Source organism: Opisthocomus hoazin, chromosome 1, assembly GCF_030867145.1.
Source record: "Opisthocomus hoazin isolate bOpiHoa1 chromosome 1, bOpiHoa1.hap1, whole genome shotgun sequence".
In the NCBI taxonomy this organism is placed as follows: Eukaryota; Metazoa; Chordata; class Aves; order Opisthocomiformes; family Opisthocomidae; genus Opisthocomus; species Opisthocomus hoazin.
In genome coordinates this window covers 3,775,653-3,801,108 of record NC_134414.1, presented here as the reverse complement: position 1 = coordinate 3,801,108, position 25,456 = coordinate 3,775,653, and the positions used below count along the sequence as shown (strand labels likewise).

General features: G+C 48.3%; 1 protein-coding gene across 3 annotated transcripts in view; it reads right to left on the bottom strand.

The window, feature by feature from the left end:
- C2CD3 (C2 domain containing 3 centriole elongation regulator) overlaps positions 1 to 25,456 on the bottom strand; it is a 66,861-nt gene that overhangs the window by 8,563 nt on the left and 32,842 nt on the right. For all 3 annotated transcript variants that reach the window (XM_075414805.1, XM_075414814.1, XM_075414823.1), the window contains exons 23-32: positions 23,977 to 24,597; positions 22,772 to 23,089; positions 16,177 to 16,315; positions 13,894 to 13,958; positions 11,426 to 11,631; positions 10,583 to 10,683; positions 9,497 to 9,673; positions 7,139 to 7,356; positions 3,074 to 4,124; positions 2,297 to 2,402 (exon numbers count right to left, since the gene is read on the bottom strand). In XM_075414805.1, coding sequence (XP_075270920.1) covers positions 2,297 to 2,402; positions 3,074 to 4,124; positions 7,139 to 7,356; positions 9,497 to 9,673; positions 10,583 to 10,683; positions 11,426 to 11,631; positions 13,894 to 13,958; positions 16,177 to 16,315; positions 22,772 to 23,089; positions 23,977 to 24,597 — 3,002 coding nt within the window. The remainder of the gene's footprint in view (positions 1 to 2,296; positions 2,403 to 3,073; positions 4,125 to 7,138; positions 7,357 to 9,496; positions 9,674 to 10,582; positions 10,684 to 11,425; positions 11,632 to 13,893; positions 13,959 to 16,176; positions 16,316 to 22,771; positions 23,090 to 23,976; positions 24,598 to 25,456) is intronic.

The following is a 25,456-nucleotide window of genomic DNA, read 5'->3' as shown; positions in this document are numbered from 1 at the left end:
CTCAGTCTGGAGAAGAGGAGGCTGAGGGGAGACCTTCTCGCTCTCTCCAGCTCCCTGACAGGAGGGTGTAGTGAGGCGGGGGTTGGTCTCTGCTCCCAAGGAACCAGCGACAGGACGAGAGGCAATGGCCTCAAGTTGTGTCAGGGGAGGTTTAGATTGGATATTGGGAGAAATGTCTTCACTGAAAGAGTGGTCAGGCCTTGGCCCAGGCTGCCCAGAGCAGTGGGGAGGTCCCCATCCCTGGAGGAGTTCAAAAACCGTGTGGATGTGGCCCTTGGGGACATGGTTTAGCAGGCATGGTGGGGTTGGGTTGGCGGTTGGACTTGATGATCTTAGAGGTCTTTTTCAACCTATGATTCTATGATCATGTCTCAAAATGCCACCGGCTCCTTTGACTGACTGCCCGCTTCACCTTCTCGCCGTTTCTTCATCCCTTCGCACTCGATCATTTTATTAGGGAGCCCGGGAAGACCGGGATTGGTGGCAGGAACCCTTGAGACGTTTGCCAGCTGCCACGTGAGCGACAGGGGACCGCTGATCTTCAGCCGAGAACAGCTCGGATTTCAGCCTCGCCGTCACGCTCGGCGTTTGCTGAACTGTGCAGAAACCAAACAAACCCAGATTTAGAAACTGATCTTCTTCCAGGCTCATTAAGAACAGAACGATGAGAAAGCAGATTTCCTGAACTATGTTTTGCTGTCGGCGCAAGCGAAAAACTTCTTCTTCCTCCAGGGTGTTTGATGCTGGGTGCGCAGCGCAAGGCACAACCGAGCCCTGTCTCAGCAGACCCGACAAGTGCTACAGCGAGGGATTAGCTGCAGCTAATCCTGGATTTAAGCTGGTTTCAGGTCGGCTACATCCAAAGGGTGCCTTGCTAATAGTCTCCCTAATTACTAATCACTTTCAGGAGCGCCTTTCTAGCCGCGAAGCTTAGCACTGCAGAGAGAGGGAACTCAAGTAAAGCTGATTTTAATATTAAACCGTAGGCCTGAGGGATGATCTACAGACGCAGAGAATGACACGGTGCTTCCACAGGCTCAGAGCTGCAGAGCTAACCCTGAGGGAAAGCAAAACCCAGAGGAGGGGGCGCGACGTCGAGACAGAGCGGAAGGGGCTATCGGCAACGGGCAGGGAGAATTTGAAGGAGATTCCAAAGGAGAAAGACATCTGAGATTCTGCTTCTGATTTCATCCAAATTATCTGGCATGAAAAGAACGCTCGGCAAGCGCCGAGACACGCTGCTGTCTAGGCGTTACCCGCGAGGGACATCTCAGGGCCCCTGAGGCATGCTATGCCCAAGACTCCGCTGACAGAGGTCTGTCCTTTCACCAGGAACAAGTTTCAAGGGCTGTAGGATACGTAAATCAGGAAAAAAAATCAGTTTTACAACACAAACCGGCGAAAGTCAGGGCATTTTACCTGAGCTGTCAGCACATTTACTAATTGCAAGCAGTTTCCATTGTTTCAGAGCTGGTAGATCCTGCCTGTTTCTGGTCTGTTTAATCAAGCGAGCTGTCCCCGGTTACGCCAACGTTCCTCGGAGCGTTTGTCTCACAGGAGCCAACGCATTCTCTTTTCTGCAAGCAGTAAACAAGCAAGCCAGCTGCTGCAGCGCCCAGACCCACATCAAGATCCAGAGCAAAGCCGTGGCTGGGAGAGAATTATATTTAGACCTCAAAACAACCGAGCCGCCAGCACTTGGGAAGTAAAATGATCTCTAACCTTTTGCAGCAGATAAACGCTTCTGCACATGACAACACCTACGAAAGAGCAAAAGCAATCCCCAGCTTTCCTGCATGAGCAGCGACCGCTCCAGCTGCTGCACCGCTCTCCCCATCGAAGAGCCGTCACTTGACACCTCTCCAGGAGAGGCTCTCGGCTGCAAGCCCTGCAAGACATCTCTGTCTATCTAAAAGACATAAATCGGAGTCGCAATTCCAAGTTTCAGCTTGCGTCCTCGAAATGAGGCACCTTACCTCGCGTCGAAGCACGACGAAGCGTGACGAGAGCACCCGTCACTCCCACTGACCCCAGTGGAGAAGACCAACACTCGCTGAGCGTACAAACTCGTTAACATAAAACACGTCAGCAGCACTGAGGACGCAGCCATGAACGCTGAAAATTATTCTCACAGACAGTAGAGGTCTCAGAAGGATTCTCCTTGGCTTGATGTGGAAGCCACCACCTCTAACCCGAGTGTCAACAGGCAAAGGCATGGAGAAGCGCTTCCATTCCTGCTTTAACAAAGGGACTCTGCTAAGCTAGGACAGCAAAGGAAAAGATGTCCCATACTTACCGTCAGAGCTGCGGAAGGATGAGGAGAAATGCTGCTGAGCAGTCTCATGGAGGCTTCCATCTGCTCGGGTGGAAGGAAGAAGTTGGGAACGACGACAGGATCCGATCTGAGCAGAACTGTTAAGGAACCACCGCCAGCAGCGTGTCGTTGCGCAAAGGTCCGGCAGGAGCTGCAGATGTGGAATGAGCCTCACCATAACGGCTGTTAATGGTTCCCAGCTGGTGAGTCTCATTCATTTTACTCAATAGTCCGTGGTTCTGAACGCTTGGTTCTCTCAGCCGGCCTCACGGAGCACAGGACACCAACCTGCCTTACAGTAACGCCTCGCGTGTTTGTAGAGTACTCCGTCCCGCAAAAATTCCAACCCAACTTAGTGAAACTGAATGAGAGACTTCAGATACGTGGAAGAAATGCGGAGAAGTATTTTAAATGCAAAATAAGCTGTGTTTCTTTCAATGCAGAAGAAACACAAGAGTTATAACAGTGGCAATGGGGGGAAAAAATGCAAGACAACGTGTTGAAACTACCCAAAATGAAATAACTCTCACGGATCACAGAATATATTGGTTGCAAATGGCAAGGGTGTCATCACTACGCTGTGTGAAACACAACGTAACAAGGTCTTCCAATACCTCCCCAGGTCATCGATTCGAGACTCACCTGCCAGGGAAGAGCTCCACACAGTGAATTTCTCTTTCCTGAGGCCAGTGAGATTCTAACCAAGAAGTAAGACACGCTCCGTGAGTGCAATGTGTCTTTAAGAGACAAGAAGGATACAAAACCATTTGTGGTTTGACAGACTCTTCTGGCTCTTCCAGTGGGTCTTCACTACTGTCATCAGCAAAGCTTCCGCGGTTTCCTTCCGAGCCTGCTTGGGCTGATACACTCTTCACACAGAGCTCATCGGAACCACTTTCTCCCTCGTCTTGATGATCTTCATTTATGAGCTTACCGTTTTCCTCCTCCTCCTCTCTTTCTCTGGTTTTTGGATTGGTCAAACCAACATCTGGTGGAAATTTCAGTAGTTCTTCGGAGGCTGCATGAAACTCTACATTTTGCTCTACAGGTTCAGTGTTAAACGCTCCATCCCAATCACAATTTCCATTCTCCATAGGGCCGCTGGCTGTTTGATGCACTTCTGACAAACCAGCAGGCTGAAACAGCTCCTTCTCAGTTGCTTCTGTGCCACTACTCAAGCTCAGAAAGCCTTCTGTTACTGCCCAAGGATCGCCCTCGTCTGTGCGGTGGCTAACGCACGGGCTCAGGGCGGTAAGGACGCTTTGGTTGTCACCTTGGAGGACGCTGGACAAGGTGCTGCTCCGTCTGCCGTTTCCTCTTCGGAAATAATCTATGTCTACCGAGCGCTGATCTGCAGGCCTCACGTCTGCGGACTGCTGGTCAGCACCCTGCTCCGCTTCAGACAGCACACTGGACCAGGGACTAGTTTTGTCCGTTATCGTCGTTATTTCGTTAAGAGTTCGTGGTTCTATAATGTCTTCTTCATATTCTTCTTCACTGTGTGGCTGGACGGCAAAAGCACCTTCATCCTCCCGGTCATAGCCCGTTGGCAAAGGATGCTCATCTTCAGGGACAGCTTGGTCTAGAAATTCATGCAACATGTGTCTCTCGAACACAGATCTCCGCGCAGAGCAGGGCTGCTGCATCCCACTGCAGACGCTGGGCGAGTCCCGCTCAGGTTGGCCTTGACTCGCTTCAGTCCCGGCTTCTTCATCCTGCTGGTCGGGTACACGCGCGGCACCCAGCTTCCTCCTGTCGTCTTGATGCACATCAGAAGATTCTTTACTATTTTTAGTTATAGTCTGTAAGTCTGATGAATAGAAAACAGCATCAGTAAATGCACGGAGCAACAGTTCACCTTTTATATGGTTTATTTGAGCTTTTTGCAGAAAATCGTGTGTATGAGAATGGTTAGGAGTCAAACATGCACAGCTTTGTCCAACGCTCTGCTGGTGTGATCACACTCTGCTCTCTTTAACACTGACAAGGCCAGGAGAAGGACAGAAATGCTAAGGAGAAAAGGATACGTTCAGGATGAAATTACTGGGAAATAACTAAAAATACCTACATCAACGTAAAGAGAAAAAATTGCACAGTGAAAATACTCTGATTTACAGAGTACACCTGAAGCAAATGGAAAAAATACCTGTTGTTTAGAGTGGTCAAAACCAGTTTGGACAGTTCAGACAACGTGGGAAGGAGAGAGGAATAACTGAAGCACAGGAAGTTCCGTCTGAACATGAGGAAGATCTTCTTCCCTCTGAGGGTGACGGAGCCCTGGCCCAGGCTGCCCAGAGAGGTTGTGGAGTCTCCTTCTCTGGAGATATTCAAGACCCGCCTGGACAAGGTCCTCTGCTGCCTGCTGTAGGTGACCCTGCTTCAGCAGGGGGTTGGACTAGATGACCCACAGAGGTCCCTTCCAACCCCTGCCATGCTGGGATTCTGTAATTCTGTGAACTTAGGGAGGATAATCTAACCACCTTTTCCTCTTACAGCTTCCCCAGTTTTATCGTAGGGGCCCAGCAGACACAGTTGCTACCGATGCTCTCCAGCTTTCGGTTCAATTTACCAATTGGAATCAAATGACGGACGATTGTTCATTAAATATTTGTAAAACAGAAATTCACTCAGGACTAACGCTCAGTTGTGGCGGTAAAATTATCGAGGCTGAAAAGGAAGAGCTGCCTGTGCTCCTAACACAGGCTCTGAAAAAAAGGTGATTGGATCAGGAGCCTAAACATTCATAAAATCTATGCCATCCCGAAAAATCTCTGGGGATTTTACAAATTCTTTAAAAAGATTCACCTATTTTTGGTTCCTACTTAGCAGATCCCATTCATTTCCTGCATTCTTTGAGAAACCAGTTCACCAGTATTAGGTTAAATGGCAAAGAACTGCTGCTTCGAGGCAAGAGAAAAAGTCCTGCTGTAACGGTGGAGGACACTTGGAAACAGAGAAGGAAGAAGCAGAAAAACAATTCATAAAGATGAGAAGGGGAACAAAAAGAGCAAAAATCGAGAGAAGAAGAAGATAAAAAAAAGAGAAGATGAAGGTGGTGATACCAGAATGGCAAGTCCTGGCACAACAGAAACGTGCCCTTCACCTCCATCTCCTGGCCGTGCCGCTTCTCCATCGGCAGCCAGAGGCAGGAACGGCACAGAATAACTCTTCAGCTGGCAGCACTCTGAGTTTATTCTCTACTCTGATAAATTATTTCAAAAGCACCAGCATGGAATTGATTTCCCAGCCATTTTGTTACTCACAGCACCTCTCTGGTATGAGATCAGAACGGCACCAACAGTTAAGCCAACATTAAATTAAGCCAACATTAAATTAACTGCAACCAGCGATCAGGCGAGTGCTGGGGTGAAGAGTGCTTACAACGGGGCTGTTAGAAACGCCAGGGAGAGCGAAAAAACCTGGATCTGAAAATAAGGTGTTCAAGAGATCTGGCTCCCTTCCCTGTTGTGTCATAACCCATCCTTACTAAGGATGGCATTCTACGTCCAACAGCACTAACGATAGGGAAAATTAATTGCACTGATGCCTCTAAAAGAGGAAAAGTACTGAATGTGATAAACAGGAAAGAAAGCTGATTACTAAGAGCTTTCTCTTATGTATCCTAATAGAGCCTTCTTTTAGCTATGCATCATAGGGCATAAATTTCATCTGAAAACAGAGATATGCCAATTCAGAGAATCACAGAACCGTAGGGGTTGCCAGGGCCCTCTGTGGGTCACCCAGCCCAACCCCCTGCCGAAGCAGGGTCACCCAGAGCAGGCTGCACAGGACCGCGTTCAGCCGGGGTTGGAATATCTCCAGAGAAGGAGACTCCACAGCCCCTCTGGGCAGCCTGGGCCAGGGCTCCATCACCCTCAGAGGGAAGAAGTTCTTCCTCATCTTCAGCTGGAGCTTCCTCTGCTTCAGTTTGTGCCCGTTGCCCCTGGTCCTGTCGCTGGGCACCACTGGAAAGAGTCTGGCCCCGTCCTCCTGACACCCACCCTGCAGAGATTTATGGGCATTTCTAAGGTCCCCTCTCAGCCTTCTCTTCTCCAGGCTGAACAAGCCCAGCTCCCTCAGCCTCTCCTCATAGGAGAGATGCTCCAGTCCCCTCCTCATCCTCGTAGCCCTCCGCTGGACTCTCTCCAGTAGCTCCTCATCTTTCTTGAACTGGGGAGCCCAGCACTGGACACAGCACTGCAGACAGGGTCTCACCAGGGCAGAGGAGAGGGGAAGGAGAATCTCCCTCGACCTGCTGGCCACACTCCTCCTAATGCACCCCAGGATCCCATTTCTTGGCACCCAGGGCACGCTCCTGGCTCATGGTCACCCTGTCGTCCCCCAGCACTCCCAGTCCCTCTCCGCAGAGCTGCTCTCCAGCAGGTCAGCCCCAGCCTGTACTGGTGCCTGGGGTTGTTCCTCCCCAGGTGCAGGACCCTGCCCTTGCCCTTGTTGAACTTCATCAGGTTCCTCTCTGCCCAACTCTCCAGCCTGTCCAGGTTTCTATCCATTCCTATCAGCAAAGAACCACAGACTCAGCTGAGTGCCGTTACGCTGCTTTTCCGCAGGACCTCCCTTTTTCTGCTGAACACACACTGCCAGTTAAGTAGAATTTGGAATATCTTGGGAGGGCCTTAACTCCTACCTGAGCCGCCTTCTGAACCTTTAAGTTCAACGCTGCCGCTAACGGTGGGAGTTTCAAAGTCCCACAAGACCAACACGTGCTGACTACCAGCACCAGGAACGGGTCCCGATTCCCTAAGCAATTTGAAGACACTTTAAGGCAGCTTCTGACCAAAAAACCCAAACCAAGCGACAACTCACCATTGATCAGGCTGCTGACCCGAGACACCAACTGACTAGATTTTTCCAAAAGATGGCATCTGCTGGGATCCGCTTCTCTGCTCATCAAGCCCCGACGATCACTCTCCGGCTCCCCGTGACTTGGTTGGGATGCGTTACCGTAACCGAAGTCAGGAAAAGACCCGGTCAGCTTCTGACTGAAGTATCTTTGAACCTCATCCAGCTCGCTCAAGTTTTTCCTGTAAGCACGGGTTAAGAAATTTGGTAAGAGGAAAAAAGAGCCCGTGGCAGAATGGTTCTGGTTGTATCATTCCAGACAACAGCGTGCAAATATGCAACTACAAGATTAAGGTTTAGTATTGGAAAATAGATCAGTAGGTGAGTGTTGAGGTGGCTTTGTGTGAGCAGAAAGATACCACTTAGTCAAAACCAAATGCTGAATCAGCTAAGAATAAATTTAAGCTGGAAGTTAGAAAAAAGAGCTAGTTTTAAACTTACTTAATCAAAGAAAGTTGAATTTGAAATGACCTGTGCACAGAATTCATCAAGGCAAGGCTATTATTTGCCTTTACAACTGAGCCTGATAAAAATCTAAGGATTTCTACCTGGTTAAGATCTCAGGATTTTATGATATATTGCTTGTGGTGGCAGGGGAAGGGATGGAATGACCTAGAAAGTCTCTTTCAGTCCTGTATTCCTACAGAAATAAATATTATTTTTCTAAAATTTATACCAAATTTAAACTTAGCATCTAGTCTAAAGTGCTTCTCGTAAGGAGAAAGGCTTCCTGTCAGGAGAGGACAGCCTGCTCCGTGCACCAGGAAAATGCTTACAGGCTTGTTCTTGTGTCTGAGAAAACCAACTCTGAGGATCGCTGGCTTGACAGTGGGCGTTGTGTTATCACAGAATCATTAAGGCTGGAAAAGACCTCTAAGATCAAGTCCAATCGCCAGCCCCACACCACCGTGCCTGCTAAACCATGTCCCTAAGTGCCACATCCACACGGTTTTTGAACCCCTCCAGGGATGGGGACTCCACCACTGCCCTGGGCAGCCTGGCCCAAGGCCTGACCACTCTTTCTGTGAAGAAATTTTTCCTGATATCCAATCTGAACCTCCCCTGACACACCTTGAGGCCATTACCTCTTGTCATATCACTGGTTACTTGGGAGAAGAGACCAACCCCCGCCTCACTACAGCCTCCTGTCAGGGAGCTGTAGAGAGCAGGTAGTTTCAGGTAGTTATAGAGTGTTACAGAGGTACAAAGATGGATAAAGCAATGCATTCTATTCAGATTTGAAAACACTGCTGTTGCTGGTTCCCTCCAGAAGCTCTCAGCATTGCTAGAGCACCTCAGTCCTGATGCAGAGCTCCCCGTCCAGTCCCTGCTTTTCCAATCTAATCTCATCCTGCTGTAAATTACACTAAATCACCAATACCTCTTCAGCAGTCATTGTACACTTTCATTTTTGTTTCCTTTAAAATTGGATGTGAGAATTCCTCAGTTTCAAGCCATCCAAGGCTTTTCATTACCTTAGAATCATAGAATCATAGAATGGTTTGGGTTGGCAGGGACCTTAAAGATCATCTGGTTCCAACCCCCCTGCCATCAGCAGGGACATCTTCCACCAGACCAGGGTGCTCAGAGTTCCATCCAACCTGGCCTTGAGCACTGCCAGGGAGGGGGCAGCCACAGCTTCTCTGGGCAACCTGGGCCAGGGCCTCACCACCCTCATGGGGAAGAATTTCTTCCTAATATTTACTCTAAATCTGCCCTCTTTTAGTTTAGAGCGGTTCCCCCTTGTCCTATCACTACACATCCTTGGGAAAAGCCCCTTTCCATCCTTCCTGTCAGCCCCTTCAGGTACTGGCAGCTGCTCTAAGGCCACCCCGGAGCCTTCTCTTCTCCAGGCTGAACAGCCCCAGCTCCCTCAGCCTGTCCTTGTAGGAGAGGTGCTCCAGCCCTTGGATCATCTTCGTGCCCCTCCTCTGGCCCTGCTCCAACACATCCATGTCCTTCCTATGCTGGGGGCTCCAGAGCTGGACGCAGGACTCCAGGTGGGGTCTGACGAGAGCGGAGTCAAGGGGCAGAATCCCCTCCCTGGCCCTGCTGGCCACGCTGCTCTGGATGCAGCCCAGGACACGGTTGGCTTTCTGGGCTTTCTGGGCTGCAAGCGAACGTTGCCGGCTCATGTTGAGCTTCTCACCCAGCAGCACCCCCAAGTCCTTCTCCTCAGGGCTGCTCTTGAGCCACTCTCCGCCCAGCCTGTGCTTGTGTTTGGGACTGCCCTGCCCCACGTGCAGGACCTTGCACTTGGCCTTGTTGAACTTCATGTGATTCACACCGACAAAGATATTGTTGCCTGTAGCTCTGCTTTACCTGAGAGCAGTCAGAAGAGAAGCACGCGATGACAGCGATAACGAGTCCATCTTCGCCGCCCGACGCGCGTTCCCTTCTGCTTGCTGCAGGGACTCGTGGAATCTGCGCACGTTCTGCATATGCTCTTCATGACGAGGGGTGCGCGCTCCAGGGGGACTAATTCTGCTAGAAACAGGCCTGCATTTAACAACGGAAAACAGGGTGAAATCTCTAGTTGTGAAAAGTCTACCAACGAAGACTCTCCAACATCTGCACATGCATTAAAAAGCCACCGGTGGATGAAAGTAGCTCTTTCAAGTGTCATCAGGAATGGCATTTACTGTTTCAGATTTACACTAAAGTAAAGCAAACTGCAGCCACCCTCTCTCCGCGCTCGTTAATAGCGTGGCTGACAGGGAAACTGCAACGTCTGCTGGGAGCCGCCAAGCCAGCTGTTCAGACCGCATAACGGTGGCCCATGGTCCCTCTAAACTTCAAAGACACAAACAAGAGAAGCATCATCTGCTACATAATCCTAAGTAACCAAATTACAAATTAACACACTCCCTCAAACGTTGCTACTTAAATAGACAAACACTGGTGGTTGTTTTAGGGGGCAAAAAGCAGGAATTACCTTATGGTCTAGTCCTGGAATATGCAATATTACAGCATTTCATTCACCGGCCATGGGCAGGAGTTACAGCAAAATAAAGGGGATATATCTACTCTATTCTAATCTATGCTTATTATCCTTATTAAAAATAAAGACAAATACAAACACAGCCCTTATTCTTATAAAGGCCTAGAAGTATCTGCCAGTTTTAGCAATGGCATAGCGTAAATCCTAATGGAGACAAAACAAATCAGGAAACATCAGTGAGAAGAAAAATAACATCTAGCTTTTGTGGAAAGGCGCCTGCCTCAGGATTTCTATCTCCTGGGCCTCCCTCTCACTGGTAAAGGGAATTTGGTGCAATCTTTAAGTCCAAAACCAGGGAAAGACCTTTGACAGGGTTTGTTATTTTTTCAGTAGAGTCCACGGCCTTCAGATCGGGGCTCAGAAATCTACCTCAAACGATTAAAATGACTGACAGCCAGCTGACGTACCGCTCTCGAGTAGGAACACCGACTTCCTTCGACAAGGTATTCAACATCTGCTTGGGAAAGCTTCTTGTGCTACTGGGAAATGTTGGAAAGCTGGGCTTCACCTAGAATAAAGAGAAACACTGTATGTGAACCTTCCACAGCAAGAAAACAGATAAATTAAAGGAGTATCCTGCAGAGCTAGCAAACTAAAACTTCAGTTTTCTAAATAACTTTAAATTTTCAAAGGATTTTCCAGCACTGAGTCAAGACACCATTTACCAACACTCCTATTTCAGAGACATTTGTTCATTCCCCCCACACTACTGAAGAGTAAACTGACGGAAAGCAGGGTATAGGGGCTCCATTACATGTCTATATCACATCCCAGCGTCACTGGGAAGTCTAGAGCATAAAAAAGACACAAGAAATGGCAAATCTTCCAGAAAAATAGATTTCTGCCAAATTAGAAATTTCCTAACCAAGGCAAGGCTGAATTTACAGCGTGGTTTTGGGCACTGGCTGCCAGCCAAAGCAGCAAACAGGACAACGAAAGACGTCCAAACCCGCAGAACATTCTCCTAACGATGAAAACCCCAACACCCACAAAGCAGCAACAGAGCGAAGCCACTGGAGACGATCACGACCGAGGTTTGAGCGCTGTAACTAGTGCTGGCCTGCGGCTACCATGGAAACACAGAATTCTTAAACAAGGAATACAGTGTTTCTGATATATTTACACAGACCGATTCGTTACAGTGCTGTGAATTTCCTGCGTTCGCTCCTTGATTCAGAAACCCGCAGAGTCGGTGCTAATTATCAGGAATCTAATCAGATATGCATAGGGGAGGAAACCAAAGTACGTACTGAAGCACTGGGCGGCTGGGTTCGGATCCTTGTCTGCCTTTCTTCTCTGAGATTATTTACATTCTGAAGAGGGGAAACTGCTACTTTGATCTGCCCTCGGCACTGCCCGCTGAAGTCCGTAATATTGTACCAGCCACACACGAGCTGGAAGCCAGAAAGCAGAGGAGAAAGGTCCACTGATGCAAATCCTATCACTCGCTCAGTCTCTGGGGAACAAGAACATAAAGCACATATTAATTTAAACCGCACGTAAACGAAACATTTTCAGGAATGCTAAAAATCAGTCAGTTATGCAGTCATAGAATCATAGGTTGGCAAAGACCTCTGAGACCATCAAGTCCAACCGCCAACCCAACCCCACCATGCCTGCTCAACCATGTCCCCAAGGGCCACATCCACACAGTTTTTGAACCCCTCCAGGGATGGGGACTCCCCCACTGCCCTGGGCAGCCTGGGCCAAGGCCTGACCACTCTTTCAGGAAAGAAATTTTTCCCAATATCCAATCTGAACCTCCCCTGATGCAACTTGAGGCCATTGCCTCTCGTCCTATTGCTGGTTAGTTGGGAGAAGAAATACGTCTAAACTTTAAAGGAAAGACACCTTATCAAACTGAAAAAATGGTTTAAAAGGTGACAGCTCTTACGAGGTAAAAAGCAAGTAAAGAGCGGGACAAAAAAAAGTGGAGGAAATACAAAACAGAACAACGCTTATTTTGGTTGTTGACATGCTTCAAATTAAGAGACCTACGGTGTCCGATTGAGAAGGAGGAAAAATTGTTTCAAGCAATTAAACCAGCCTCCTCCCTACAGATTCGTTAAAATAGCTGTCCCAGCGGCCGCTGCCGATAACTCAGGTTATTCCTTACACCTACACTGGTAGTAACTCACAGCAGGAGGAGGGCCTTGCTGCGGGTGTAAGAAAGGACTTGAGGGTTACATACCCTATGCGATATCTGATCAGAAGAACTAGCTAAACAAGGGGTGCAATAAAGGGAAAAATATTCAACTTGAAAATGGGCTAGAAACAAGGGACAATCAGAGACCTGAAAAAATGAACCTGGAGGCCGATCCGGGGACCTCAGCAAATGCATTCGGCCTCCAGAATTGAATTCTCACTTCAGAAACTCCCACTTCTCCCCTTTTCACTCTGCCAAAACTTGCAAAAATGCTGATTTGTCATCACGCTGTTGCATTTTTTTTGGTGCAACATTTTGTCTTTTCTGCCTTGCAAATTTACCTGAAGTGCAGCACAAACAATCCTATCCAAGAAGAGGATATTATTTGGATTTCCTTAGCAGTTACGTTCAGCTAAAAATGTCCCTGCAGAGAAAACAAAAGACCAGTGCAGGGAGAGGGACCGGCAGGAGAATCAATGTGTACACGTGGTGCTCTGTATAATACAGAGAAAGGCTGAGCTGCACGGGAAGTTTATTTTTGAAGGAAGAAATCAGCCAGCTGAACTTTAACATGTAAAAAGAAACAAAACTTTCCAGTATTTTATAGATCATCTCCTAGCAGTTTGAACTGAAGAAGCAGGGCTGTCTTCCCAACAACACATACATGGACTTTTCACAAGGGTGTGTAGTGATAGGACAAGGCGGAACGGCTCTAAACTAAGAGAGGGCAGATTTAGATTAGATATTACGAAGAAATTCTTCCCCAGGAGGGTGGTGAAACACTGGCCCAGGTTGCCCAGAGAAGCTGTGGCTGCCCCCTCCCTGGCAGTGCTCAAGGCCAGGCTGGATGGAGCTCTGAGCAACCTGGTCTGGTGGAAAATGTCCCTGCTGATGGCAGGGGGGATGGAACCAGATGAGCTTTAAGGTCCCTTCCAACCCAAATCATTCTGTGATTCTGTGATTCTATGGGTTTTTGTGCTTGCTTGGTACCAGTTAAACTGGTACCAGGTAATCTGGCTATCAACAAAACAAACAAACACCAGTTTGAACTATTAGTAGCATCTTTTATCATTCAACAATGAACAACATGTTCAGTAAAAATGCTTAGAAAAAGCTTTTATGTTGTTAGGTTTGAAACCCAAGGCCTTCAACTCCCCCAGTGAATGCTGAGACTGGACACAGGAGCAATTGTTAAAATATCTCCACGCCACTACAGAATTATTTGATTCCAACTGGCTGGCCACACTTCAACAGCTGCCGAGGCAGCAAACAGCATATGAAAGGCACAGCGAAGAATGTCCTTCACTGGGAAAATCCTACCTCTGAAATACTGTCAAATTAAAAACAGAACCAAACCATGCCAGATGATTAACAGGGAAAAGAAAGATGATGAGGAACAGGAAATCGGTGGGTATTTCTCTCCAGCGTTCTTCTAGCACAAGGTAAAAAATGTCACTACAGTTCTACTCTCCAATTTACTTCATAGAATTTACTTTATTTGTATTAAACAGAAGTCACCCAAGGAACGGGATGCAGAAAAGACTCCTCTCAACACCACACTACAAACCCTACCTGCTTTATGCCACACTTTGAAGACCAAGGTTTGCTGTGGATCCAGCAGAAGCTCTTTGGATAACCTGTTGGGAATGAAAATCATAATATTTTATACAAATACTCTGAAGTTTCAATGCCATTGTATATACCCAGACAAATCCGTTTCTTTCTGGAATGATGGCGAGGGGGAAAGACAACAAAACCCAGAATCATTCAGCCCTCAAAAAGATAATTGTCTTTACATGGTTTCAGCTTTTGCTCATTCAAGAAGTATTGCCCTCTCCTCACTTTTTGAAAATTTGAAAGATAAGACAATAAACCCATGAAGAAACAGAAATACAGTTTATCTCCTGACTCAATAACACAGTGACAACCAAGCACTGGGGTTAGGGTTGAAAGCTGCAATATTTGAAGTTGATTTCTGGAAAAAAACACCCTGAAAACTGAAGTGTCAAATGTAAAACAGCTTTTAACTTGCATGAGGCAATTCAGATGTGAATCTGAGCACAAGCAAGCTCTGAAAGGAAACTTTTAAACTTCAGCTGTCAGAGTCTTTCAATCATATTACATCATCATATTACAAATTAGCAAATTACCAATTCCCTAAAGCCAAAAACCCAATTCAGCAGCGTAGCAGAAAAGCCCACTCCTGTGCAGGCGCTGGTATATATTTGCATGCATTTTGTGATGGACAAAATAAATTCAGCGTGCTTTCTTGTTGCCTGTACCTAGTTTCAAAAACACTTTTGGCTACTGCTTTGGAATGAAATTAAAATCTGGTATAGAAACCCGGGGGAAGCCACACGATTGCAAACACGGCTTTATCACCGAGTATTACCATGTGTGACTCGATCTGCTGAGGTTCCTTGGAGCGGTCAACTCATCTGCCCTACTTTAGGCTCAGATATCGAAGTCTGAGCTATGTTCCCTACACTATTTTGGCAGTCACTGGAGAGAAACAGGTATCCTTTGGGAATTCTGTCCTGAGCTGGGTCTTTAACACAGGTCATGCGACTCACCGGTGCCTGTGTCTCTCCAGCGACTGCAGAGGAAGCCAAGGCTGAACAGGTCCAAGTCAGAAACCTGACTTCCAGATACATCAAGTTACAGTTGGTGAACCCAAACTTACAGCTCTGGTCCTGAACCAGGGCATAACTTCTAAGCATGAAACAAAGTAAAACGTAGCGAAAAAGCCAAGAAATTGGATCAAGTCTGACTTAACCTTCCCAAGAGTCCTTTAGCAACTCGCAGCCCCTTCCTCTAGATGGGGAAACTACAAATGAGCGGAAACACACTGACTCACCCAAGGTCTTAAGCCAAATACAACGCAGCCAAGGTTCAGTGCAGGTCATAGAATCATAGAATGGTTTGGGCTGGAAGGGACATTTCGAGGCCATCCAGCCCAACCCCTCTGCCATGCGCAGGGACATCTTCAACTGGATCAGGCTCCTCAGAGCCCCGTCCAACCTGGCCTGGGATGTTCCCAGGGATGGGGCATCGACCACCTCTCTGGGCAACCTGGGACAGTGCCTCACCACCCTCACCATAAATTAATTTCTCCTTATATCCAGTCTAAATCTCCCCTCTTTTAGTTCAAAACCATTCCCCCTTGTCCTACACTACAGGCCCTGCTAAAAAGCCTGTCCCCATCTTCGTTATTACCCCCCTCCAAGCACTGGCAGCTGCTCTAAGGTCTCCCCGCTGCCTTCTCTTCCCCAGGCTGAGCAGCCCCAGCTCTCCCAGCCTTTCCTCCCAGCAGAGGGGTTCCAGCCCTCGCATCATTGCTGGGGCCTCCTCTGGCCCCGCTCCCACAGCTCCAGCTCTGTCCTGTGCTGAGGGCTCCAGAGCTGGACGCAGGACTCCTGGGGGGTCTCAGCAGAGCGGGGCAGAGGGGCAGAATCCCCTCCCTCGCCCTGTGCCCACGCTGCTGGAGATGCAGCCCAGGGCACGCTTGGCCTTCGGGGCTGCCAGCACACACTGCCAGGTCATGGGCAGCTTCTCATCCCCCAGCACCCCCAAGTCCTTCTGGGCAGGGCTGCTCTCCATCCCTTCATCCCCCAGCCTGTGTTGGTACCGGGGGTTGCCCCAACCCAGGTGCCGCCCTTCCTCACGTTAGCTTTGAGACCAAACCTCCTCAACCAACTTCTTGCCCAATATGGACACGTGGTGATCGTAAAAAACGGAGACAAGAATTTTTAGCTGCGAGTACAGGGCCAGGCACTCCTAACCGGCCGTGTCCTCTCCACACCTGGCCTGGCTGTCAGATCCAGAGTGCGTTCTGTGCGAGTCCGTGTCGCTCACCTTGCTTGTTGCTGGAAGTCCCAGACCGGCGAGTCTGTATTTTCCACTACCGAAGTGGTTATCGGAGCATCTGCACCAGCGACAGCAAACGATACGCAGCTACTGGGTGCTGTTACTTCACGGTCTGTCAAAGGACTCCCTAAAATTACACAGAATTAAATACAGATTTGTTATTAGTATTTTTTTTTTTGTTAAAAAGGAAGTCTAAAGGCAGTTCAGCAATTAAAAACAGATAATTAACAAAGAAATCCACTACCTGGGAAACAGTCCTGTTCATTGCTGGAGCTGAAAATACTTTGTATTTACAATGGGAGCAAAGACTACGTGAACTTTCTACAGGGCAGAAACTGGAATATTCAAAGGAGAAACAGAAAAACCATTTGCCCAAGATCATCTGACAAATCAGGAGGCAAAGCCAGGAATAAAACCCAGGTCCCCAGGACCCTGTTCCAGTGCCCGATCTACCTTCCACGCTGGACCACAGGGTTTGGCAATCCTAACTGCAACGACAGAAAATGTGAAGTTTGACTTCCCGGCTGGATTGCTGAGAGGAAGCTGACTTGTGCTGACTGAATAAGAAAAAGCATACCCAGTGTTAACGATACCCAACGATTAATAAACTTTTTTACAGCCTCTAGTAGTTCATCTCAGAAAGACTGAAATAACGAGAGAAACTTCACATTCCCGCAAGGCAGAAACAAGTCACGCCCTCATCTGTTATGAGGGTTTAAACACAGCGGAAAAAGCACCATCTACAGTTTTATTTCAAATTCTTGCTGGCTTCCCTCCCAGTTTTTCCCACTGCCCTTCACAGCCATTGCAGAAATGGGAGCTTGTCTGACAGATCAATTCTCACAGGCCCCTGCATTTTCCCGTGGTATGGGCTTTGAGCAGGGACAGAGTAGAAGTCTTACACGGAAAGTAAAATACCAGTTACTATTACTGCTTGAAGTGCACGTGTGCTCCCACCGGCCCTGCTCCTGCACCAGCAGGAAACCTGAGAGATCAAACTCTACACTGCAGATGAGGCCTTAACATTTTGGTCAAAACATCAAAGTTTCTATCACAGATTGAGAGGGAAAAACCAACTGCCTTCACGTCCTAGACCAGGGAGCTAGACACAGGGCAGCAGGCAGGTTTTAACAGAGCCGGTTTTAAGTAGCTTCAGGAAATACCATTTTAATCCACGCGCACACTGGACCTCTGTGATCGCCAGGCTAAGCAACTGGGATGGCATTCACTCCGCAATGCACCAGAGAAACCTTTACAAGATTCCTTGTATAAACATCGTTCAGGGCTGGAACCGTCAGCGTTTCCTCCCTCGTTTGTCCTGAACTAACCTGGGAAAAGGTTTGTGAGAAAACAGATACTGAATTAACAAGTCTGAATTGGGCGGGTTTGCACTTAGAGGCAGGTAGTTTCTCATCAGAGGAACACAAGGTCAAATGAAGGGGTGGAGCTAGAAGTTCCCCAGATGCTGCTGGATATTATGGATTAGAGCTTGTTGAATGAAAGCTGCAGAAATTATACAATCACTTGCACTAAATTATAGCCCCAAGAGGAGGAGAGATGCTTAGGGCCCCCTCCCTTCATGTATGTGACCCTTCCCCTCCAGGCTCGGACCCTTTTAGTGATGTTCACATTACAGAATCACAGAATCCCAGCATGGCAGGGGTTGGAAGGGACCTCTGTGGGTCACCCAGTCCAACCCCCCTGCCGAAGGAGGGTCACCTACAGCAGGCTGCACAGGACCTTGTCCAGGCGGGTCTTGAATATCTCCAGAGAAGGAGACTCCACAACCTCCCTGGGCAGCCTGTTCCAGATCTCTGTCACCCTCAGAGGGAAGAAGTTCTTCCTCGGCTTCAGCTGGAACTTCCTCGGCTTCAGTTTGTGCCCGTTGCCCCTTGTCCTGTCGCTGGGCACCACTGGGAAGAGTCTGGCCCCGTCCTCCTGACACCCACCTTGAAGAGATTTATCGGCATTTCTAAGGTCCCCTCTCAGCCTTCTCTTCTCCAGGCTCAACAAGCCCAGCTCCCTCAGCCTCTCCTCGTAGGACAGATGCTCCTGTCCCCTCAGCATCCTCGTAGCCCTCCGCTGGACTCTCTCCAGTAGCTCCTTATCCTTCTTGAACTGGGGAGATCAGTGAGATTAACTTGCTGCAGCATATCATGGCTTGTAAAGCTGTAGTAGCACTTTACTGCTTACAGAGCTGTTCACATGGTGAATTTGTAGCTGGAAAATCTGCTAGAAGAAACGGACTTAGCCAAGGGGAAACAAGGTCAGACTTTGCAACAGACTATCACTCAGTTATTGCAGGTTGTTTCCTCCTTGCCGCTTTCCAAGGACTCAGCATGCAGCTTTGGGCTTTTCCAAGACCTTGCTCGCTGGAACAACCAAAACCGATGAGTATGAACCAGATCTAACTAAAAAGAATTCTCTTTTCTCCTAAAGTGTGATTCTCTGTGAAAATATGATCAAATGCGACTGATTTTAGTAGCTTACAGAATCACAGAATGGTAGGGGTTGGAAGGGACCTCTGTGGGTCATCCAGTCCAACCCCCTGCCGAAGCAGGGTCACCCAGAGCAGGCTGCACAGGACCTTGTCCAGGCGGGTCTTGAATATCTCCAGAGAAGGAGACTCCACAGCCTCCCTGGGCAGCCTGGGCCAGGACTCCGTCACCCTCAGAGGGAAGAAGTTCTTCCTCATGTTCAGACGGAACTTTCTCTGCTTCAGTTTGTGCCCAGTTACTGAGTTACTGCTCATTTATGCCTTGACCATGAGGATCTGCTTGAGAATAAGATTATTTTTTTTTAAATATCCACAATGACTTCAGTCAAAACATGCCACACAAACTCTTCACAGAGTAGATACGACAATCCAAACACAGACACGGGCAACGCGAGCTCAGCTTAGACAAATAAGCCAGACCTGTCCAGCCCAGCTCACCACCTCCTGCACGGAAAGGCACACCTAAAAATCAATCTTTGTATTCAAAGACAAAACCAGCTCTTCTCAAGTGTCAGCTGCCTTTTCTTCTAGGAAAAGAAAAGCCTATGACAGAGAGAATTGTTGGCTCTAATAAAGCTCAGCCACGATCAAAGGAGTCTTACGGAGCCTGACTTAGCCCAGCAACTCCCAATGCCTGAACTTTGCACAGAAGTTACGCTTAGAAACACTACTTTCATTCTGCTTTATAAAAGCAGTATCTGGAGGACGAGGTGAGAGAAGGAATTGAGGTGGCAGTTCAGGAACTGGGTAAAACACAAAAAGCTTTAAGCCTAGGGCACCTCCTGCATGGCACAGTCCGGACTGGCAGCATAACGTGCCCAGGGCTACCACAGGTAGAAGAAAATTAACAGACATCTCTTCCCTGGGGAGGTGAGAGCTGTACAGAAAAAGACAAAAAACGTGGAAGGAAGAGCTTAGCAACTGCAGATTAAAGCAACTTCAGTCCTTAAAGATGCATGGAAAATTCTGTTCTAATACTGTTTGAAACAATGCTCAAAACTAACTTAAAGAAAAGACCTGGTGGTTTGAACTTCTGCATTTTGTAGAACTTCAGTGTTTTTACAGAATTCATTTCATTCCTTTGCAATGTTATGAAATTTGGGCCATTTCTTGTCTTTATATTATTAGGAAGATGAAGAAAAAGAAAACAGGAAAATTGAGTTTCGACGACAAGAAACCTGAAGAGGCTTGGGGAAACCTTTTGTATCTTCACTCAGTTTCTGAAAATTACAGAATCCCAGCATGGTGGGGTTGGAAGGGACCTCTGTGGGTCATCCAGTCCAACCCCCCTGCTGAAGCAGGGTCACCCAGAGCAGGCTGCACAGGACCTTGTCCAGGTGGGTCTTGAATATCTCCAGAGAAGGAGACTCCACAGCTTCCCTGGGCAGCCTGGGCCAGGGCTCTGTCACCCTCAGAGGGAAGAAGTTCTTCCTCATCTTCAGCTGGAGCTTCCTCGGCTTCAGTTTGTGCCCGTTGCCCCTTGTCCTGTCGCTGGGCACCACTGGAAAGAGTCTGGCCCCGTCCTCCTGACACCCACCCTGAAGAGATTTAGAGGCATTTCTAAGGTCCCCTCTCAGCCTTCTCTTCTCTAGGCTGAACAAGCCCAGCTCCCTCAGCCTCTCCTCATAGGAGAGATGCTCCAGTCCCCTCATCATCCTCGTAGCCCTCCGCTGGACTCTCTCCAGTAAGCTCCTCATCTTCCTTGAACTGGGGAGCCCAGCACTGGACACAGCACTGCAGATGGGGCCTCACCAGGGCAGAGCAGAGGGGGAGGAGAAACTCCCTCGCCCTGCTGCCCACACTCCTCTTGATGCACCCCAGGATGCCATTGGCCTTCTTGGCACCCAGGGCACGCTGCTGGCTCATGGTCACCCTGTCGTCCCCCAGCACTCCCAGTCCCTCTCCACAGAGCTGCTCTCCAGCAGGTCAGCCCCAGCCTGTACTGGTGCCTGGGGTTGTTCCTCCCCAGGTGCAGGACCCTGCACTTGCCCTTGTTGAATTTCATCAGGTTCCTCTCTGCCCAACTTTCCAGCCTGTCCAGGTCAATTACCTATCTAAATAATTCTTCCATAAAGGCAGGAAGTTTATGCTCCATAACATACTGGGCTGGAACCAGCCTTGTCATCTGTAACATAATAATACAACTTTCATCACAAAGAATGAAAATTCTTCTTGAAACCAGCTTACACAGCATTTATTTCAGAGTATCAGTTGCCTCTGGGTTAGCCACTCCTAAAAATCCCCTGAAACGGTGAGTTGTTGGAAGCTGGACATATTGCAAGAGCATACACCATCAGAAGAAACCTCCTTTATCCCATCAAAAACTTTGCAGTAACCGACAATGTCGCATCAGGTTTCCAAAGACGCTGAATTCCCCAAGATTACAGAAGCATCATAAAAGAGCCACCTGTGGGGCTGCGTAGGTATCAGAATTACTTACACTTCAATCATGGCTTATATTTGACTGTTTTAGTTGTGTTATCGCACCATAAAATGCTGAGTGTTCCTTTCTGGCGTGCCACCTGGGCTGTGAAACAGCTGATCTTAACAGAGGCGTTGCCAGCAAGCTCACCTCGGGTCAGTTCCTTACTCCTGTGCGTATTTAGGGAGCGTGCGATGGCCCAAACCCGATCAGATCACTCCAAGTGCTGAGGAAACACAAAGTGAGCAACTCTTGCAGCGCCAGAGGTGCCCAAGGTGAAGGGGAGAGCGCCTGGTGTGCTTTAGAGGGTTTAATTCCTCTTTAGTAAAGAGATTCACTGACAGACTGCGACGTAAGGGAAAAACAAAACGCTCCCAGCACATGCAAATTCACCAAGCGCGTCACACTGCCGCGCGTCGCGAACCAAACATCACCTGCTAGGAAGGAATATTTTATTAAGCTTTGTATGGATTTAAAAGCAAAGGGCAATTCTTTGGTGACCCTCAGCATAGTGACGAGCCACCGAAGTGTAACTCCCACCCTGCAGAGCGGGAAGCAGCGCGTCAGGCCTGGGTGAGCTCAGCCTGCTCTGCCCTTCCGCGCTGCTGGGTCTGGCAGCCTCCAGATAGCACCAGTAAGCCAGCTTTGCAAATTGATTATAATGCTAAAAATGCAAATTTGCAAGAGTCTTCGAGATATGAGCGGCTTGGGGTTAAGTTATTCAGATACCGCTAAACTTCAGAATTCAGCTGTCATCTGCGACAGTGAACATTATTTATATTCTGGATTTTATTAATAGAGATAGGCTGAATAGTTTAACCCCCTGCTTATACAATGATGCTGTGCTCTCAGGGCTGGCACACTACAGAGCCAGCTTCAAAACCCATCACATCCCTTCACTGTGCCGGAGTAAGTTTCACAGAATCACAGAATCACTAAGGTTGGAAAAGACCTCTAAGGTCACCAAGTCCAACCACCAACCCAACCCCACCATGCCTGCTCAACCATGTCCCCAGGGGCCACATCTACACAGTTTTTGAACCCCTCCAGGGATGGGGACTCCCCCACTGCCCTGGGCAGCCTGGCCCAAGGCCTGACCACTCTCTCAGGACAGAAATGTTTCCCAATATCCAATCTGAACCTCCCCTGATGCAACTTGAGGCCATTGCCTCTCGTCCTGTCGCTGGTTACTTGGGAGAAGAGACCAACCCCCCCTCACTCCCCCCTCCTGTCAGGGAGCTGGAGAGAGCGAGAAGGTCTCCCCTCAGCCTCCTCTTCTCCAGACTGAGCAGCCCCAGCTCCCTCAGCCGCTCCCCATCAGACTTGTTCTCCAGCCCCCTCCCCAGCCTCGCTGCCCTTCTCTGGACACGCTCCAGCCCCTTCATGTCCTTCTTGGAGTGAGGGGCCCAAAGCTGAGCACAGCACTCGAGGTTTGACCTCACCAGTGCCAAGTCCAGTGGCACGATCCCCTCCCTGCTCCTGCTGGCCACCCCATTCCTGATCCAAGCCAGGATGCCGTTGGCCATCTTGGCCACGCAGTTTGAGGAACTGTTTTTAAATTGTTCCATGTAGCACCTGCTATGAACAGATCCTAGGAAAACAAAACAAAACAAAACAAAACAAAAAAAAGAGAGGAAAAAAAAGGGTGGCGGTGGTGATGTTACCTTTTAAACTTAGATGCATTGCTCTTTCCACCAGGATGTTGACAGCAAATGTGTTTTCCAGAAATGTCACGTCTTCTTCTTGTGGTTTGCCATTGGTGATTTCCGAGCTTATGATGCCCACTTTCTGACTCTGATTTTCAGAGACCTGTTGGCCCAGATCAGGGGCTTCCTCTGCGCCTTCATCTTCACTGTTGCTGTATTCCTCAGCACAGTGAAGCCTGCCGGGCAGAGCAGCAGAAGTGGAAGAAAGGACGATGTGCACACGTACAGCAGCTCCCGCTAAGTCTGCAGCGTTGCATCTGAACAACGGATAAACCCCTGTAGGAGAATTCACAAGCAACCAGCTGAAGAAGCCAAATTAAAACTAGGATCTTGGAAAACAGCTGCTAAAGTTCATTACATTAAAGATCTCACATCAGACCAGATGAACGAATTTTGATTTTCAATGTAATTTCTATGCAAGGTATCACTCAGCGCACTGGTAGAAGTATCAGCTTGTAAAGGGTCAAAACAGGTGACAAGTCCCCCAAACTGGGCACCCCTTCATTTCCCCACTGGCAGCTCAGATTACTGTTTTAATGCACATCAGCTTCCTGAGATTCCTGGGAATAGGGCCTCTGAATAATTGTATATGCATATATGGAGAATACAACATACACACAGCATAAAAATTTGCTTTCTCTCTTGTTCTTTCTCCCTTCCCTGAGCGTACGCAGAAGAAGAGCCAATGACCTGTCCACTGATCTACCTGTGAGCTGGTGGCTGATGGATACCATGTAGAGGACAGAAGCCTAAGTAACCGAATGAAGCCAACGTTTCCACGGCCTTCTCAGTGCTCAGGCATTTGCTCTGACTGCAGGCGTTCAGCCTCCTCGAGAGACATTCTTCTTACTGCTTCTCACTCTGTTATAACGCCCAATCCATAATTCTGAAGAAACATTCTTCATCGGTCCACGTAGGCTAACTGCCCACCCTATTACCGATCATTACTGCCAATTTTTCACCCATTTAAACTTGCTAAGTTTCGAATTCAGAGAAGCAAGCATTCTAACCTTGTTTATCTTCAGTGAAAGGAGGAGTTGAGTGCATGTTGCATACAGGACAAAACAAAGCTGGAAATATTTTGCTTAAAGTGACCAGAGAAGCAACAAACCAGAACATCAATAAAGAGGAGTGAAACATGACAACGCTCTTTAAGAACTTACCGCTAACACTTAGTGTTGTCCTTGACCTCTCTGCTAATGCTGCGAGGTCCACATAGGCAGATCCAATAAGACGATCTGTATCAAGTGGTCTTTCCACATCATTTTCTCTACCATATGCCCACCACACCTGGATTTCTAATTTCTCCTCTCTGAAGAACCAAAGCAACCCTTGGCTCCTTCTGAGAGTCACCTTGCTTGGCTTCTTAAAGTTCACTGTAACGTTCTTCGTGTCGTCACTCAGCTTTGGCCTCCTAAGCAAAGTCCACGTGGCTTCCTGATTATACAGCTTATACCTGAGGTAGCAATAAGTGCTTTTATTTAGGTGTGCCTGGCCTGCAAGCAGCACGCAGTGGACCGGCAGCCATACTCTCGGGGTTGAGATGGTCACAGTCGCTGGGTCGGCACTCTGCTCCCATTCGTCGCTATCATCTGTGCTGTCTCCGTGGCCTTCCTCGCTGTTCCATCCCAAAAGCTTAGCGGCCTCCCAAACACGCTCTCTGTCATCCTGCTGAGCGAAGGTAACAGAAAGCTCCAGCCCTCCCGCAACAGCCGGCATGATGTTTGTGCCGTGTGAAGGCATCGCATCTTCAGCCAGGGTAACTGGGTACCAGCCTGAGATACCTTCAGGAGAAAAGATCATAATTAGACTTCTCCTACCTTTCAAAAAACGTCAGTAAAGAATTTTACACACTTGGGTCATTAGTCAGACCAGTACTTGAAGTGTTTATTTCTTGCGAAAGTTTGGAATTCGTCAAATAATTTCCAAACTGAAAAAGCAGCAAATTGTTAGACCTTAGAAAACCTCAGTGGTTCTGAGTCGAAACCTCAGTTTCTGATCCCAAAGGCATTTTACATTCTATCTCATTAATGATACTCATTTTACAATGAAACTGTATCCCATGAATCTCCAATTATCAAATTAGGAATTCTCATTTCATTTGTCCTTTCTTCCCATTAAAAATAAACCCAAAACTTCATGGCAGAGAAAATGACCACTGTACTGAAATTAAAGCCGAAATAACCAAGACAATAATGAAAGATCACAGGACACTGAAAGATGAGGAGCTACTGGAGAGAGTCCAGCGGAGGGCTACGAGGATGAGGAGGGCACTGGAGCATCTCTCCTGCAAGGAGAGGCTGAGGGAGCTGGGCTTGTTCAGCTTGGAGAAGAGAAGGCTGAGAGGGGACCTTAATATATGCTTACAAATCTCTTCAGGGTGGGTGTCAGGAGGACGGGGCCAGACTCTTTCCAGTGGTGCCCAGTGACAGGACAAGGGGCAATGGGCACAAACTGAAGCCGAGGAAGTTGCAGCTGAACATGAGGAAGAACTTCTTCCCTCTGAGGGTGATGGAGCACTGGCCCAGGCTGCCCAGAGGGGCTGTGGAGTCTCCTTCTCTGGAGATATTCCAACCCCGGCTGGACGCGGTCCTGTGCAGCCTGCTCTGGGTGACCCTGCTTGGGCAGGGGGTTGGGCTGGGG